Below are 19,950 nucleotides of genomic sequence, written 5' to 3'. Positions count from 1 at the left end.
CATAGTTTTGTGTACTGAAATGAACTTTTACCTTGAAATTGATCTAGTGACCTACTTTCACATTTCTCAAGCTACAGCTTTCAAATTTGAACCACATGCATGCACCACATGCACAGTTTTGTGTACCGAAATGAACTCTTGACATTGATTTTAACCTTGAGCTAGTCTTGAAATTTGGAACATTCAAAAATGGCTCAGTGGTGGGCGCCAAGATCACTCTGTGATCTCTTGTACTTTCCATGGTCTTTGACAGTGGAGTCAAAAAATTGGAGTCAAAACATCTTTTGTAATAATTTATTCAAGATCAGTAGAATATATTAAAAACATCTGAACACATCCTAGCCATACACAAGTACAACATAGAAAAACAAAACACATCAAACACCTATCACAAATAATCATTATTCATTGAGCAATATGTATAAATAGGTTATTAATTATTAACGGCTGATTATGCCTATAGTTTCAAACACCAATTTAGTAGATAAACAACATAATTATATACTGCTTTTAAATAACAGATACAGCTAAAATATCCAAAGTATCAGCCAGGGTTACGTATATCACAGTCATTATAAATGTTCCTATTAAAGACTAAAGGTGACATCATGCCCCTGCAGATCACAGCCAAACTTGTACATTAAGGTAGCTCTGCACCTTTGAAAAACTGGAGTTCATGGCATATGGTAATATCATTTATCCATAAAACATAGAATACAACTTGGATTCGGCATAGGGAACCGTAAACCTAACCACAAAAAATGGTAAAATGTCCGCCATTGCTAAAACTGACATTTCTTCCGTTTTTACAATTTGACACCTGAAAATATTTGGACATAAAATCATCACTGGATCTCTTTAGTTATGCGCAAATCTTATGATACAATGCATTTCATTTCATCTAAACAAAGACAATACGTAAATTTAGAATTGTGAGATATTTCATCAAAATCTACATACTGTGAGATCATTTATCATTCGTGGAGATAAATTTGCATGGATTTCGTGGTTCAACTCGACCACAAAATACATCCCAAAGAACAAATTATGCCCACGATAATGTAAATTGTACTCAATGTTGCCAAAAAAGACACTATCACCATCCAGTCTTGTCGGTAGTTGTGTGCATGCGGCAGTACTGACCTGCAGCTTTCGTGTAGTTTATGGAGGCTTCAACAATGCTTAACATAGGTACATGTATGTCTCGAAACAAAACCGACCGTTTCATTCAGACATTTACCAATGGTTGTTAACAACATGCTCTTCAAAGTAAACTAGATACGGTACTAAAAAAGAGGGTCATGATGGCCCTATATCGCTCATCACAGTTGATCTGGCCCAGTGGCCTAGTTTTTGATACCACAAACTGGACCTAGAGATCATAAAAACATCCTGACCATGTTTCATAAAGATAGGGTCACAACTGTGGCCTCTAGCGTGTTAACCAAGTTTTTCCTTTGATTTGACCGGGTGACCTAGTTTTTTACCCTACATGACCCAGATTTCTATCTTGACCTTGAGGTCATTTAGACAAACATTCTGACTACTTCTTAGAAGTTTCAAACTTAAGCCGTGGACTCTATAATGTTTCCTCTGATCTAGGCTACTGACCTAGTTTTTGAACCCCACATGACCCAGTTTTGAATCTGCCCTAGAGATCATCAAGGCAAACATTATGACCAAGTTACAAAAAGACTGGGTCACAACTGTGGCCTCTAGTGTTCACAAGCTTTTCCTTTCATTTGACAAGGTGACCTAGTTTTTGATCCCATATGATCCAGATTTGAACTTGACCTTTAGATCACCAAGGCAAACATTCTGATTAATTCTCATGAGTTTCAAACTTAAATTTTGGTCTCTACAGTGTTAACAGGATTTTCCTTTGATTTGGCCTACCCACCAAGTTTTTCAACCCACATAACCAAGTTTTGAACTTGATCTAGATATCATCAAGACAAAAATTTTGACCAAGTTTCATAAAGATTGAGTCATCAGAGTTTGGTAAAACCACAGAGGTTTAAGGATTTTGCTCATCTGCTGTTGCATTGTAGACTTGTAAATATTTTACTTGAAATTACTGTGATAATATTGTTATCATAGCTGGTTAATAAAAATAACACATGTACAACAAGAGCACCGCCTTGCGGGTGCTGACGCTCATCTGATTTTTTTTGTGTAATAGAAATATTGTCCTACCCATGATTTTCTAAGTCTAAAAAGGGCCATCATTCTTGCAAAAAGCAGGATAGAGTTATGTTTCTTGATGTTCAGTGTCCACTTATGATGGTGAAAAACGGTTGCAAGTTTTAAAGCAAAAGCTTTGATAGTTTATGAGAAAAGTTGACTTAAACATAATACTCAACCAAGAAAATGATTTTCTAAGTCCAAAAGGGGCAATAATTATTGCAAAATGCAGGATGGAGTTATGTTGCTTGCTGTACAGGGTCAGCTTATGATGGTGAACAAGTGTTGCAAGTTTCAAAGCAATAGCTTTGATAGTTTAAGAGAAAAGGTTGACCTAAACATAAAACTTAACCAAGAAATCTGATATTTTCTAAGTCCAAAAGGGGCCATTAATCTTGCAAAAAGCAGGATGGAGTTATGTTTCTTGCTGTACAGGGTCAACTTATGATGGTGAACAAGTGTTGCAAGTTTTAAAGCAATAGCTTTGATAGTTTAGGATAAAAGCTGACCTAAACATAAAACTTAACCAAGAAAACTGATTTTCTAAGTCCAAAAGGGGCAATAAATCTTGCAAAAAGCAGGATGGAGTTATGTTTCTTGAGGTACAGGGTCTGCTTATAATGGTGAACAAGTATTCCAAGTTTCAAAGCAATAGCTTTGACAGTTTAGGAGAAAAGTTGACCTAAACATAAAACTTAACCAAGAAATCTGATATTTTCTAAGTACAAAAGGGGCCATAAATCTTGCAAAAAGCAAGATGGAGTTATGTTTCTTGCTATACAGGGTCAGCTTATGATGGTGAACAAGTATTCCAAGTTTCAAAGCAATAGCTTTGATAGTTTAGGAGAAAAGCTGACCTAAACATAAAACTTAACCAGGCAACGCCGACGCCGACAACCGCTCAAGTGATGACAATAACTCATCATTTTTTTTCAAAAAATCAGATGAGCTAATAAAATGACTAAAACAACAAATATAGCAATTACTCAACCAATACATTTCTTGCACACCAGATGGGGATTTCCGGTATTTTTACCAGTGCTGGAAAAATCCATCTTACACCCCGGGGTGTAAGATGACTCTCGTGCTGTAAATGACGTATTACGAACTACATGTATGTAGAAGATTTGTAGTAATTTAAATTTATTTAAAACAAGAGTGCCAGAATGTCACAATATACCCCCATCACAGCAAATTTCTTTACTCTAGCACCTGTATTTGCAAATGGAATTTTAATTTTGTGGTTGTTTAGTAATCATTGTAAGTCATTTGTTTTTCTAAGTCCACAAAAAAACTCCTTACCAGGTAGAGATACCTTAAAATACACCTAAAATTTGAAAGTAACATCTATGTTGTACCACAGAAAAGTGGTCTTGTTTTTTCCCTACGGTCAATTATAAAAAAGTTACAATATAAGTTATTTATAGTAACAACTAAGGGAAGATAATCTTTAAAAAAAAAAAAAAAAAAAAAAAAAAAAATCCAAAAAAAAAATTGTAAGTCCACACAAAAATCTTTACCAGGTAGAGATTGGTCAAAATACACCTCATAATTGGATGTAGCATGCATGTTGTACTACAGAAAAGTGGTCTCGATTTTTCCCTACGACTAGTAATGAAAAAGTTACAATATAAGCTATTTATAGTAACAACAAAGGGAAGTAATTCTAAAGAAGGGAACTGCGCATAACACTTTGTCTCATGATGGTGTATAATTGTGCCAAGTTACATCAAAATCCCTTCATGCATGAAGAAGAAATGCTTCGAACAAAGTCATTCTTGTATCTGACCTTTGGCCTCTAAGTGTGACCTTGACCTTTGACCTAGGGACCTGGTTCTTGCGCATGACACTCTGCCTCATAGTGGTGAACATTTGTGCAAAGTTATATCAAAATCCCTCTATGCATGAAGAAGAAATGCTCCGGACAAGGTTTTTATTCTTGTATCCTTTGACCTTTTAAGTGTGACCTTGACCTTAGACCTAGGGACCTGGTTCTTGCGCATGACACTCCGCCTCGTGGTGGTGAACATTTGTGCCAAGTTATATCAAAATCCCTCCATGCATGAAGAAGATATGCTCCGGACAAAGTTTTCTTTCTTGTATCCTTTGACCTCTAAGTGTGACCTTGACCTTAGACCTAGGGACCTGGTTCATGTGCATGACACTCCGTCTCATGATGATGAACAATCGTGCCAACTTTTATCAAAATCCCTCCATGCATGAAGAAGATTTGCTCCGGACAAAGTCATTCTTGAATTTGACCTTTGACCTCTAAGTGTGACCTTGACCTTAGACCTAGGGACCTGGTTTTTGCGCATGACACTCCGTCTCATGATGGTGAACAACTGTGCCAAGTTTCATCAAAATCCCTTCATGCATGTAGAAGATATGCTCCGGACAAAGTCTGTGGATGCCGCCCGCCCGCCCACCAGGGGCGTTCCCATAATACGTCCCGTTTTTCAAACGGGCGTATAAAAACGGAATAAAAAATCAATACCTTGACAGTTCCTATTTGTTCCTGATAGTATATTTCTCGATTCAAAACACGTTATTTTATCATAAATTCATAATGTTACGCTGCAACTGATAAAACAAAACCGGAACTAAACATTGTTATTTGTTTTGAAACGTCATGACGTCTTTCCTGTTTACAGACATTGGTTTCCCGCGCTTTGTTTAAATACACTGCAATAAGAAATAGTTCTAAAAAGAAAGCCGTTTGATTGATTTTATTTTCATTATTATTTCCTGAAATCGGTATGCAAGAAAAAGATTCTGTCACTTCAATCTGACTAAAGTACATATCCTATTACGCTACGCATAGGATCTGAGAACGACCTATTCATGGCCTCGTTCTGACGACCCTTTCGCTAGCCAATTAGAGCTTAGCTTAAAACATTTTGTAAATCTACCTGTAGCCTTGACTTTTGATATTTACAATTCTTTTGTCGTATTGTCTCAGATGGCCGGTTAGCTCAGTCGGTAGACTACTTGCTTTGTAAGCGAGGGGTCCTGGGTTCGAGCCCTGAAATAACTGCATATTTTTCTTACTCTTTGGTATTCGAACAAGTCGTCTGATTGGTTAAAATAAAAATAGTAATACTGGAAATCCAAAATATACAGAAGACGTATGTGAATGGGTCGTTCTCAGATCTTCGTTTAGAAGATCAAGTACTTTAGTCAGATTGCTGTCACTTGTTATAGGTGCAGATGGAAATATCCGGCTCTAGGGTAAACTGTTTAGGCAGTAACTCGGTAGGAACCTCGTTACCGCCTAAACAGTTACCCTCGGGCCGGATATTACCATCTGCACCTACAACCAGTGAAAGAATCTTATAATCTACAGGAAGTGACTCCAAGCATCATATAAGACGTCAACATTGTAAATCATAACACCCCTGAAACAGCTTGACAAAAAAAATAAGTTTCAGCAAGAGCACCGCAATGCGGAGCAATATATGCATGAAGGTATGATCTTTGACCCTTAGCGTGACCTTGAAGCCAGCCATCTGAAACATGTGCTCTGCACATCATCTCGATTTGGTGAACATTAGTGCTAAGTTTCTTTAAAATCCTTCAAGCAGTTCAAGAGTTACCTAGCGGACACTTAACAAAGCAATATGACCTTTGAACCCTAAGTGTGACCTTGACCTTGAAGCAAGCCATTTTAAACATGCGCTGTGCTCGTTGTCTCAATGTGGTGAACATTTGTGTCAAATTTCTTCGAAATCATTCAAGGGGTTCAAGAGTTAAAGAGCAGACACGAAATTGCTAACTGATGGACAGACAGACACCGGCGTCATAACAAAATATGCTCCCTTTGGGGGTATACGAAGAAGCAGAAACTGTAAGTATGTCGAGTACACAAGAAAGTGTGACAAACAGTTCAAACACTATGTACCTCTCAGGTCTATGACACCTTGGGGCACAAAATACATCAGTATGATTATAAAAACATCTTGCATTTTACTCAGATGTAAAAATAATCTCTAAACTACAACCAACTTGTCTATGACTAGACATGAATTCTCACAATTATGACGATACATATTTGTCAAAGCAGCTTGCCTCAAGACTGATGTAATTTTTATTTAAAAAGATGAAGCATTTTTACAAGCTAATCATTGTGTATAATAAAAAATTTAAAATGTGATTCAGCCAGTATAGGTGCAGTGGTCTAGTGGTAACACACCTGACTATTTATCAAGAGGCCTGAGGTTCAAATCCCACCCCAAGCAATGGAATTTCTGAGATGCTCTTTGAGTGTCATTCATCCTTACAAAGTGGCCAGTGCTTGGTCTTCCCAGGATAGTTGGCTTTGCTAACAGTTTGGTGCTGGACCAGCTGTCTATTCACAAAGAGTTAATTTGGTGTCCTCTGTGGCTGCCTTAGGAAGGATATATATATGTACATCTAGGCAATGTCTTTTTTGAAAAATACTTTGTTTGTCTGTGAAATGTGTGGAACAGCTGTTTACTAAGTTACAGATCTAACAATCGTGATGAGAAGGAAAAAGAAGACACTCAACAGTTCTTAAAAACTACAGTAAACTTAAATAATAATGATTTTAATGGATATCTCAAGGAATGCTGCTTTAACATGGAAAAGTGTACACTTCAAGACTTCTGAACATCTACAAACATTCATGCTACCCAACAGTTGTTCTGTTCCCATCAAAAGCCAACATCTTTACATAGCATAATTCAGTTCAGCTTTTGGCAGGTTTTCAAATTTATACATTGTTTAGTTTAATCCAAAATTAGTTCTAAGGTAAAAAAAACAAACAGCAAAAATCAATTAGATATTGATATAAAATAAATATAATAAAAATATTCAAAAAAGAAATATTAATAACAACTGATGTGGATAATGAATAATCAACATGTATATCAAATAAACATTTACATGTTTTCTAAGGACTAACATTAATTTTATTGTACATTCAATAACATGACCTAGACCTAACTTTACATTCACTGACTCACTATTGCTTAATTAATTCAATCTATTTCATGTAAAGTGTCCTCTTCTGTCTGAAGTAGTGAAAGTTTTAACTTTTTTCACGGAAAACAAGTTCCTTTCTATCTTGTCTTGATCTAGTCATTTCTAACTTTTTTAAAAGCAAGCTACTTACATTGGACTGATTAAGAAACTGTAGAAGTTTTAGGCAACTGCAACAATAAATTTGTCAGTAGACCTAGATGCAGCCAAAAGGCCATAATACAACCTGAGATTAATGCTGTTTTGGAATGTAAATCCTGTTTCTAATGTAACACTTAAACATACTAATCCTTAACACTGTTTAGAACAGCAACAACTACCACGTGTAATGATGGAATGTATGGGAGATTGCACGAGATCACTGGTCCAACAAGTCATCAGTTATTCCAGACACTGTTAAACATTGGCATATACTGTTGTGGTTCATTCTCTTCTGATATACCAGCTAGTACATCACCTGTCTGGGAGGCCAACGCCTGGAAAAAGGAAAAATTGTGTAGGAGTTTCTAACCAACAAACCAAAAATTATGGTGAACAACACAGAATAAAGCTTGGACCTGACATACAGAAATGTTAATCATGCCATGAATAATCAGCAACCTATGTGCTAGCTGATGAAATTATTTACGTTTGAATATTAAGGTAACATTAGCCGTTTATAGCCTGAAGAAACCGCATATGTAATTTCAAGTGCAGTGACCTTGAACTTTGACCTAGTAACCCCTTCAACAAAAGGGATCATCTACTAACTACAAATAACCATCATAGCAAGTTTGACAACTGCAGGCCAACAGGTCCTTAAGGTCCTAAATGGAATTGCTCTTAAATGTCATTTTGACCTTGACCTTTAACCTACTAGCCCCCAAAAATAATAGGGATCATCTACAGACCACAGGAAATTATCCTATTATGTTTTGGTCAAGGCATTCAGCATTCAGAATTGGTCAGAAACTAGTTGCAAGTTTTCTCAATTTTGGCTAATTCAAGGGCCTCAACTCCAGAGCAACAAAGACTATCCAGCTGGTTATCAAATTTGGTCAAGACAATACATGTATATCTATAAACATTCAGGCTAAGTTAGGTGAACGCTGGATAAGAACTGCTCCGGAATTTTAATGGGATATTGTCAATTTTCACAATTTCAAGTAATTCAAAGGCCAAAACACAAGAGTGACTGGGCTTATCCTGAAGGTAATCAAACCTAAACAAAATATTATGACTTGGCTGACATATTATACCCATACACATTATAAGAGTTTTTGATAATTAGATTTTTAAAGATTTTTCTTACTATTTCCAACATTGCACCCAAAATGTTGCATGGATGACCTGAACCAAGAAACATTCCTTTAAAATTTGGTTAAAATTGCTTTGGTAGTGTAGGAGGAAAACTTCTTTGACAAAACAGCATACTGGTGGACAGATGACTAAAAGCTCACCAACAGCTCAGGTAAGCTAAAATACCTTATAAAGCAATGCTAATCAATTCAATGGAAATCTTTGAATAGCAGGTCACTTACCATTCTAGAATCTGAATAATTCATCTGCTGTGGTTTCATTACGTATGCTGAGCCTGGTCTGGAGAAATGAGCATATTCTGATTTTGGTATGGTAGGATCAGGAGCTGTAACCTGTAGGTGTAAGAAAATATTGAAATACAGTCGAACTTCATTCCAGCCATCCTCAGTTTGTCTGTTTTCAACAGACCGATGGGTCAGAAAGACAGAAGCATTTAATTAACTATGATATGATAACTCTACCTCTGTCTGCATTGATGGAAGAATAATAAATCATCTGTCAGCTGTACCTGACGGCTGTTTTGATTAATCAAGATTACATACTTGTATATTTTTTTACAATAATAAGTTAATAACTTGCAATGTGAAATACAGGGCATTTTACTAACCAGAATAAACAAAATATTTGCATCTGTCCATGATAAAAATTGTCTTTTGTATTACAATTAATTAATTGAGTCATTATGAATGTATTACAATTAATTAATTGAATCATTATGAATGTATTATAATTAATTAATTGAATCATTATGAATGTATTACAATCAATTAATTGAATCATTATGAATGTATTACAATTAATTCTAACATGCTTGTATCTCTTAAATCACACGCTAAATTGACGTCAAGTTAACATGCGGTGATGTCAAAGATTTTTTTACAACCAAGAAAGAGCGCTACTATATCTTATCTACTGTTTTAGATTAACGGCATATTAGAATTGAAATAATTTATAGCAAAACCGTGTTTTAACACTATTTATACACTCGGGCGGTAATACGTCATACAAATAATTTTAAATTATTACACCCGACATATAACCGCCCATCGTGCATAAATAGTGTTAAAGCACTCTTTTGCTATAAATTATTTCTTAATTAATTGAATCATTATGAAAAAAACCTACCAACAGTATAAATTATTCTAACAAATGTGCAATCAAGCACTGTCTGCTTAGATAATCAGCCCATAAATTCTCTAGATTAAAAGAATCTTCAATCTGTAACATTATAAAATCAATCCTCTGACTTTCAAGTTCACATTTCTATATGTAAATTAATGAAGAATAAATTCACTGCCATATAAATACCCTTAATACGACAGCAAGACACTCTAATAAAGTACAGTAAAACACCGCTCGCTCGAGGTCGCAAGGGGATGAGCAAAATGCTCGAGTTATCCATGGTTTCGAGCGACCCAAACATTGACCAACATAGTTTGTTTTACCAATTATCATCGAGACCATTGCAGAGGAAACGGTGATGCGTAATAATAAACACACTCGTGACATTTTCAAAAAAAACGTATTACAAACGTTATTTATGATAGATCGTAAATGACACATGTGAAAAAACAGCTAAGATATTTTTTATTTGAAATACTGTAACCGAATTCGCAATTTTCTTCCACAAATTAAGATCTCATAATTATCGTCTCAATTTTATTAAAATGCTATCTTATTTCCTTTATTTGCATGCAAACAACTGTTGATTAAAATATCAAGGTCTCATAATATCTTCTCGATCCCGCAGAAAAAAGTAATAATTAATAACAATTTTGATCAATAAATTTTTTCTTCCACCTTTCATCAATAATTGATCTCTTTATCAGATCAAATATACCGACAAACAAACATTTAAGATAGTTGGGGAATAGACCATGCAATTCTCATGAGGTGCGAAAATTTTAAATTAACCGATACATTCTGACCGCCGAAGATGTGTAAAAATTTGACACCTCTGCTCGAGTTTGCCATAAGCAACAAAGAGTAAACTAATACACAGGGGCCAGGTGTCATGCTCGAGCGATCGAGTTATCGATGCTCGACCCAGCCATGGTAATTTCATAAACAATATATAAGGAAATCGGCCGGGACCACATGAATTGCTCGAGCGAGCCCGGGTGCTCGAGTCATTGATGCTCGAGCGAGCGGTGTTTCACTGTATAATGCTTTCTCTTCTAACTGGCATAAGCAAATGGTAAGTAAATATGTTGCCCTTTTGCAACCAAAACACCATGTAACGACTTGCTTTACTCATACAAAAATATCCTATCAAATTTTTCCATTAATCTGCTTTCATATATTCGTACATACTATAAAATAATAGTCACCTTTTTGACTATATCCATGTCAATTAACTGTGACTTAGTGGTTCTTCTACATCCTGCAGCAGCAAAGAATGGCCATATAGCATCCATAGCAGAGGCAAAATCTGTAGCTGTTCTGTTTAAAATATGACAAAAACATGAAATAACACAATATACCCACATGATAGCCTGTCAGAGACAACCAGGTATGAAACTTTGTACTATGTTTCTTTGACATAATTACCTAAAAACAACAAGTCATCTACTGATTACAGACAATCATCCTATTAAGTCTGAAGGACATAGATTCAAGCATTCCAAAACCATTTTCAATCACAAGGTCACAGCTATTTTGGCCCAGGAGAAACTGACCCAAAATCATTAGGGGTCATCTACTATGTAAGTCCTATAACCCTTTGAAGTTTCAACATTCTGGGTCAAGTGGTTCTCAAGTTACTGACTGGAAATGAATTTCCATGTTCTGTTCACTACGACCTTGGCTGCGACCTTGACCTTTAATAGAGTGACCCCAAAATCAATAGGGGTCATCTACTCTGCATGTCTAATCATCCTATTAAGTTTCAACATTCTGGGTCAAGTGGTTCTCAAATTCATTACTGACCTGAAATGGTTTTCCATGTTCAGGCCCCTATGACTTGGGCCTTTAATAGAGTGACCCCAAAATCAATAGGGGTCATCTACTCTGCATGTCCAATCATTCTACCGGTATGAAGTTTCAACATCCTGGGTCAAGTGGTTCTCAAGTTTTTGATCAGAAATGGTTTTTCATGTTCTGGCCCCTGTGACTTGACCTTTATCAGAGTGATCCAAAAATCGATCTACTCTACAGAACCAATCATCCTATAAAGTTTCAACATTCTGGGTCCGGACGTTCTCAAGTTATTGGTTGGAAATGGTTTTCCATGTTCAAACCCCTGTGACCTTGACCTTTGACGGAGTGACCCCAAAAGCAATAGGGCGTCGCCTACTCCATAAGCCCTGCCACCCTATGAAGTTTGAAGGTTCTAGGTCAAATGGTTCTCTATTGATCGTAAATGAAGTGTGACGAAGTGTGAAGTGGGGGGAGACATAGTTATAGAAAGGAGAAGGCAAAAAGGTTCTTTAGTAGGAAATCATTTTCAGTCTCAAAGTCACAATCAAGGTCACTGTGACCTACTGACTCTTTAAGCGATAGGGGACCCGTACCGACAACAGGCAATTCTCCTGTTGACGACTGAATCACCAAACAAGTTACAGGTAGTGAGCAGTGAATTTGGTACACCTACTGACCACAGGCAATTTGAGGCAAACATCCTATTAACTATTGTGTCCCCAAACACATTACTGATCTGAAACCAAATGGTCTACCCGGTGAGAGCAATGAGCAAAACAACTTACTGTGTACCCATCTGCCTTCAAACTTAAGAGCATGATAAATATGTAAGTATTCATTATTCATTCAGTCAACAGGAATTATTTTGTGAGAATTCACACAAATATTTTTTCTAGGTCCAATACTTTTTTTTTCTATATGCTACCGATACATGTAGTTTATAGCTTTAATCAGCAATAACTGAAATACTGTTTTATATTTTACACAATGAAATTGTTATGTGGGGAGGAAACCTCCTTACACAAAGGTTCTGTAATGTAGAGTGAAGGCAAGCTCCTATACAATGATTTTGTAATGCGGAGGCAAAGCAAGCTCCTTTACACAAAGGTTCTGTAATGTAGAGTGAAGGCAAGCTCCTATACAATGATTTTGTAATGCGGAGGCAAAGCAAGCTCCTTTACACAAAGGTTCTGCAATGTAGAGTGAACTCAGTGCAGGCAAGCTCATTTACACAAAGTTTCTGTAATGTAGAGAGAAGGCAAGCTTCTTTACACAATGATTTTGTAATGTAAAGACAAAGCAAGCTCTTTTACACAAAGGTTCTGCAATGTAGAGTGAACTCAGTGCAAGCAAGCTCCTTTGCACAAAGGTTCTGTAATGTAGAGAGAAGGCAAGCTTCTTTACACAATGATTTTGTAATGTAAAGACAAAGCAAGCTCCTTTACACAATGATTTTGTGTTTTGAAGGCAAAGCAAGCTCCTTTACATAAAGGTTCTGTAATGCAGAGGCAAAGCAAGCTCCCTAACACAATGATTTTGTGTTTTGGGGGCGAAGCAAGCTCCTTAACACAATGATTTTGTGTTTTGGGGGCAAAGCAAGCTCCTTTACATAAAGGTTCTGTTATGCAGAGGCAAAGCAAGCTCCTTAACACAATGATTTTGTGTTTTGGGGGCAAAGCAAGCTCCTTTACATAAAAGTTCTGTAATGCAGAGCAAAGCAAGCTCCTTAACACAATGATTTTGTGTTTTGGGGGCAAAGCAAGCTCCTTTACATAAAGGTTCTGTAATGTAGAGGCAAAGCAAGCTCCTTTACACAAAGGTTCTGTAATGTAGAGGCAAAGCAAGCTCCTTTACATAAAGGTTCTGTAATGTAGAGGCAAAGCAAGCTCCTTAACACAATGATTTTGTGTTTTGGGGGCAAAGCAAGCTCCTTTACATAAAGGTTCTGTAATGTAGAGGCAAAGCAAGCTCCTTTACATAAAGGTTCTGTAATGTAGAGGCAAAGCAAGCTCCTTTACATAAAGGTTCTGTAATGTAGAGGCAAAGCAAGCTCCTTTACATAAAGGTTCTGTAATGTAGAGGCAAAGCAAGCTCCTGTACACCATCATTTTGTAATGTGGAGGCAAAGCAATGATTTTGGAATGCGGAGGCAAGGCAAACTCATTTACAAGAAAATTCTGTACACTGGGACTTTGTTTAGCATAAACAATGAACCATGGCAGCTTAACATGTAGGAATGCCTCCTGTAATTTACACTATCAGCACAATACCAAAAATTCTTAAAAATGATTATTATAAACACTACATGTATTTCTACAGTACAGCACATACTGGAGACCAGTAGCATGGCCTGAAAAACACAAATAAAATTAGTATGTAATTACTGTTTACCTTCCTTGATTGTCCTTTAACGTTAGATCTGGGTTATGTTCCATCAACTTCATGATCACTTTTCCATGGCCTTGAAAGGATGCTGAATGTAATGGTGTCCAAAGTGTCCCTTTATTTGCTAAATTAATATCTGCACTGTAATAAAATGATACTGTAATGTAAACTTCCAGTCTTTTGTTGTTATGGTGATTACGGTAGTCACATATTCAGGTGATATAGTATACAAACTATATTGAATGGTGAAGGCTTTCACAGCAAAAATGTTCACTAATAAAATCTCTAAATAGTTCTTTTAAATAAATGAATAAAGTGGTACAAATTTACTATGAATCTACTATATATGGAAGAATCTCTGAACATTCTTTTAAAAATTAAAACTGTTAACAAGAATACCATCTCCACACCTGACAATGAAAGGAAAGTTTGGTTCAAATAACATGAAATAATACCAAGACTGCATGTTATCTTGTAAAACAGTTTTAAATGTCACATGACTGCTATGAATAGATGAGGTTACATATAGTTACCCATGATGAAGCAGGAGTTCTACAATATCAGCATACCCCCAGAATGCAGCAATACCAAGTGGAGTCATACCATCTCTGGACCTTTCATTCACTTTTGCTCCTTGACTAATTAAGTTCTCTACAGCCTGAAGTATGAAATAAGGATGAATATTATACCTTCAGAAAAACAAGAAAGAAGTGGAAAGTCATGTTGTATTATCTGATAAAGAGTAGGGGTCAGGGAAAGCAATAATGTGTTATTCATTGCGGAGGGAAGTAATGTCATAGAAAGAAGTAATGCTTGTTATTGGTTGTTGAGGAAAGTAAATGTTTGGTATCTGTTACAGAGAGAAGTAATGCTGTGTTATCTTTTGTTGAGAAATTTACAATACTGTGTTTACGCTAATAAAGTGTTATCTATTATAGAGGGAAGTACTGTGTTATCTGTTACAGAAAGAAGTAACACTGTGTAATTTGTTGTTGGTAAGTAATGTTGTGTTATTTGTTGTACAGAAAAGTAACGCTGTGTTATGTCTTACAAGAAAGTAGTAATGTCACAATTTAAAGAAGGAAGTAATGCTGTACTATTCGGAATCCTGTTAGAGCCATGTCGTATGTCGACTATCACGCTTTGAGGTCACCGCACAACAATGCGATACTACATTGCAAAACAACAATGTGACGCAACATCACAACAACACAAACCAACTGATGATGATCACATTGTACGATAGTATAAATTTTATTTTAAGTCGGCAAGACAGAAAAACAGTACAAAATAAGTGGCAAGCCCTTTTTAACCAACTATATATAACGTATATATGACAGTATCCTGTCACATTGTCGCCTTTCAAAAGTGCAATTTCGCATTGCATTGTTGTGTGTTGTGTCACAATGTCAGGTACCACAGGTACTAGACCTAGCTCTTTTTTAATAGACCCATTGGTTCTTTAATATGCTCGGTGCAGAGCACTGATACATTAAAGTATTGCCTGGGTTTCTGACCAGTATAGGAGAGATCGTGTTTGTATAAAAATCCGTTGTATTTTCTATTTTTCGAACTGATAAGACAGTGATCCGGTGGGCAGATGCCAAAAGTCCATGTTTTTTGTAAACAGTGATGTTTTTCTAATGGCCTAAACTTTCTTAAAACCCGCGTTTAAAATTTTCAATAATTTTTTTGATCAATGGAAAGGTTATAAAACAAGCAATTTATTAATTCTTCTTCTTCTTCTTCAAATAACTACACTCCTTCAAAACTCTGAATATTATATGTAGGCGCTGAATAAAAAAATTGATTAAATTGCTTTTAATCATAATTTTGAAATAAAATGGATGAATTATGAATGCTTAACTTACAGTGTTTTTCTAAAAGTTTTGACCATGACTACGCCGCTATTAAAATTGTATGACATTTAAATCATTATTCATTTAAAAAAGATATTTTAAATTAGCAAAAAAGTTATTAAAAATTCTGATCCAATACACAAATGATGCAAAAACATTTGTTTTGCCCACCAGCAGATAAACAGATGTTACTGTGTGACATCACGGCGATTTCTTCTATAACTTTGGGTGGGAAACACTGAAAAGCCTTTATGAAAGATCCTGGGCTGAGGCATCTGTCGGGGACAGAACCCTAGATTGGAAAACCAGGGAGCTAAGCCATCTACCAAAATTTAGTATTTAGAGTGCTGTAACCATCATATGCAACAAATTATGTACAGGTACGAAAAATAGTTACGAATAAAACAGGTGCTCGACTAGATCATGTTGATTACTTTAGCTTTACAATTTCGGTGAGATTTCAACGTTTTTATTATTTGCATAAGAAATCTTTTGCACAAGATATATTGTTTTTGAAAACTTAAAAAGATAAAACTTGGATAAGTGTCTCTTAGACATATTTTACCCGTAAATCTCCGTTGGCAGCGGCGATAGCAACCGACATGGACGCTGCCATTTTTGTTGTTGTTGTTCGGCAGTGATAAACTCCGTCTAAAACCGTAATAATTACCGACGTGCCGTAAGACCTAAATAGAAGTGTAGTGGTTGTACATGTAGATATATAAGGCCAATTCCAACAGCCTTGCTGTTGGGTACACCCTTTAGCGACGTGGTTAGAGTGTCCGCCTACAGATCACGAGGTCCTGGATTCGATCCTCGGTAGAGTCTGTAGTATTTTACTACAATGGCGACGAGGATGTTTGACGGATTCGTGCATTTGGATGAGGCTAGAAACTCGGATAGTAGGTTCAGAAGATGCCTCGGGCTAGAAACTGTTTGGAGGTTCAGTTGATACCTCATGCTAGAAACTGATAGGAGGTTCAGTTGATGCCTGGTCCTTATAATGTTAGAGAGGGGAGGAGTGTAGTGGTTGTAGATATATAAGGCCACTTCCATCAGCCTTGCTATGGGGTTTACCCTTTAGCGACGTGGTTAGAGTGTCCGCCTACAGATCTATCTATCTATCTATCTATCTATCTATCTATCTATCTATCTTCCATATAGTCAAACGAAGAAGGAGAATGGTTAAGAACAGGTTAAAAACAAGGCAGGTGTATTATCACGAGGTCCGAGGTTCGATCCTCGGTAGAGTCTGTAGTATTTTACTACAGTATATTCCATAATAAACATTGTATACGATGGTAAAATTCAACAGCAACACGTGAATATTTATCTTTTTTTTTCTTATAATAAACATTGGAAATTTTCTCTCTGCCATAATTCGTCCCCTTAATGCAAAAAGGGACAATAGCCTTCTTTAAAGCCTTCTTTAATTATCAGCACTTGATACCTTTTTGCTTTAAGGGGGCGACTTATATAGCTAGACCAATTCACCGGATTCTGTGTGAATTAATGCACAGAATTTCTGTTGGTGACAATGTTACGCCTACACCTGATCAAATAAAGTCATTTTACCAACAGAGTTGGAGGAAGATTTTTAAGCTGGTTTCTTTAAATCTAAGATTTAAGCCTGTGTATGTCTATGTCTATGTCTATGTTTTACTGCTTAGCAATCGTTAACGATTATGACTAGCAGGCGCGTTGTCAGGGATAGCTGTTAAAAATAGCAAAAACACAGAGATTATGTGCATCACAAAGATAAAGTAAAAGAACTATTTTACTGGTCAGGTTAAAAGTAAAAGCAGGAGGTTGAATTAGAATTGATAGAATGATGGTAGCTGCCAAGCAAATATTTCTAAGCTGGGACTAGCTTGCAAAGACACAGGGAGACTGTTCCACAGACGTATACGTCTGGGGGAAAAAGAGTTTGCATGATAGTGTGTCTTTGAATACGGTATCAAGTAGTTCAGGTTCCTAGTTATTCTAAGGTGACTGTGGTCAACAAAAAACAAGGTGTTGTTGGATCTTGTACAACATAGGAACTGCACTGATTTTGCAGCGTTGTTCTTGGGTTTGCCAGTTTAGTTCATTTAACATTTTGGAAACACTACTGGTGTAACTGTAGTCATAATAAACATATCTTTCTTTTGCTGCAGATCTTTGAACTTGCTGTATTTTGAGGGTTAGGTAATTTTGCCATGGATGCCATATGGTGGAACAGTACTCAAACTGGGGTCTAACATAAGTTTTATATGCAACCTCTTTGACTCTTTTATTTGGGGTTTTGACATTTCGTTTGAGGAATCTTGGGGATTTTTGCTTTGGATGTTATGTTGTTGATATGATTCGTCCATGGTAGGTCATTACTGATGGTTAGACCTAGATATTTGGCAGAATCAGCCGATTTTAACTCGATGTCATGCAGCTTATAAGGGAAGATTACAGGGTTTCTTTTGCGACTGATTCTTAGGACTTCACACTTGTCTGGATTGAATTCTATGGACCAATCAGACTCCCAGATTTCGAGGCTTAAAAGGTCTTTCTGTAGGGCATCACTGTTGGATTTGACCGTAACATAGACTATTGTATCATCTGCGAACAGCCTCACTTTGCCCTTAACACTTCCAGGCAGGGAAGGAAAGGAAGGGGCAAGGTCCGAGGTCCGAGCCTTGAGGGACACCAGAGAGGACGGGGAGATTGTCTGAATTGTGATCTTCAACGACACCCTGCTGGGTGCGACCCTGAAAGAAAGACTTGACCCAAGAAGTGACCTGTGGGTAACACATGGACTAGTTTGTCTTATCAAAAGCTTTGCTGAAGTCCATGGCTATGATATCTGTTTGTTGACCTAGTTCTAAGTTGTCACTGAGTTCTGGGAGAAACTTATTAGCTGGGTTTCACAGCTGTGCTTTGACCTGAAACCATGTTGGTAAGGGCTAAGGATGTTAAACTGATCATAGAAGGACATGATGTTGGAGACCAGGATATCTTCCATTAACTTTGAGGCGATACGTGTGAGGGATATGGGACGATAATTAGATAGTTTACACTTTGGACCTTTTTATATGCAGGGGCAATGACTGCATGCTTCCAGTAACTGGGGACAATACCAGTATTGATGAAGATTTGGAATATGTAGGTAAGGACAGGGGCTATTCCTAAGTTCAATATTCTTTTAATAACCTAGGAGACAGTTCAGTTGGGCAAGAGGCTTTGCTTTGATCAATGTTTTTAAGGAGCTTTTCCATCCCGTCCTGGGATGTGTTGACCCTGGGCATGACTTTTTGATTTGCAGGAGTTAGCAGCTGTTTGCATGACTGGGCGGGGCTAAGGGACTGAGGCCGAGAAAAAACTGACTCAAATTGCCGATTGGGTATATTGGCTTTTGCTGTCGGATCTGCAAATTTTGACCTTCACTTTTGAGAGAAGCAACACCACAATTTTCTGTCCTATTTGATTTGCCAAATGAGTAAAAAATTGCCTGTCCAGCATTATTTTCGAAATACATGTGCATTAATATTCATTCGGAAAAATATTTTTAACAGACAATAACATTACCACATGTGATCTTTTTCGTCTTTCCAAATATAAAATTCACCTTTTTGGCGAAATTGCAAATAAAAAAAAATCCCTTAGTATAATCTGGAAATGGCGCTGAACCGTCTACCAATGATCGCGGTGTCGTGGTACTTTTTTTCTATATCTATCTATCTATCTATCTATCTATCTATCTATTTATACTGCAGCGCTCCTCTCTGCGAGTATTATGTGCAGCTGCGCGCCTGTACAAGAAGTTAAAAGTAGATTGGATAGAAGGATAAAAGTAATATCACTCTGCTCTTCCGCCATTCTATTACATTTGGCATACAATACAGTTCTATTACTAAATAAAACAAGTATTAAGTGCATACATGTCTAAAAGATTATGATAAAATTTCAAAATAGTCCTTCCTGGGGGAATACTGTTTCGTTCCTGAAAAGTCCGAGAAGAAGTTAACCACCGTCATACAGATGCATTGAATCCAAAATGATTAGAAACAACACTGCTTATAAATGGATGAGAAACGTTTTGTCTCGTCAAATAGAACGTGTCCCTAACATAAGGTATAAAAAAATAAAACTTAATTAGGTAATAGGGCCTATATGCTATATTTAAAGCAAACAGGCAGTTCTATTATTATTAAACAAAGTCTAGGTATTTTACCAGGCGTAAACGCATTTGTATTTTATGTTGCAATTTATGCCGTGTATATAAAATGCAAATTTTACAAAATACATCGCTCAAAAATGTCTGAGATGATTT

General features: G+C 36.6%; 1 protein-coding gene across 1 annotated transcript; it reads right to left on the bottom strand.

Moving 5' to 3' along the window:
• Window positions 1-280: 280 nt before the first annotated feature.
• Window positions 281-16,294, bottom strand: LOC123553157 (poly [ADP-ribose] polymerase tankyrase-2-like). Its single transcript, XM_045342902.2, has 6 exons — window positions 16,213-16,294; window positions 14,322-14,446; window positions 13,795-13,929; window positions 10,815-10,926; window positions 8,706-8,816; window positions 281-7,661 (listed from the first exon to the last, which is right to left on the bottom strand). Exons 1-6 carry the CDS (start codon window positions 16,261-16,263, stop codon window positions 7,563-7,565), a joined length of 633 nt encoding a protein of 210 aa, XP_045198837.2. The 5' UTR covers window positions 16,264-16,294; the 3' UTR covers window positions 281-7,562.
• Window positions 16,295-19,950: the final 3,656 nt, after the last annotated feature.

Source organism: Mercenaria mercenaria, chromosome 4 (genome assembly GCF_021730395.1).
Source record: "Mercenaria mercenaria strain notata chromosome 4, MADL_Memer_1, whole genome shotgun sequence".
In the NCBI taxonomy this organism is placed as follows: domain Eukaryota; kingdom Metazoa; phylum Mollusca; class Bivalvia; order Venerida; family Veneridae; genus Mercenaria; species Mercenaria mercenaria.
The sequence above is the reverse complement of the archived record's forward strand: the minus strand, read 5'-3'. Positions and strand labels throughout refer to the sequence as shown.

Coding starts and splice junctions, on each gene's coding strand:
- LOC123553157 (XM_045342902.2), bottom strand. CDS start 16,263: ATGGCAGCGTCCATGTCGGTTGCTATCGCCGCTGCCAACGGAGATTTA. Junction 13,930..14,321: donor GAACTCCTGCTTCATCATGG/GTAACTATATGT, acceptor ATTTTATTACAG/TGCAGATATTAATTTAGCAA. Junction 8,817..10,814: donor ACATGGATATAGTCAAAAAG/GTGACTATTATT, acceptor TTACACCTACAG/GTTACAGCTCCTGATCCTAC.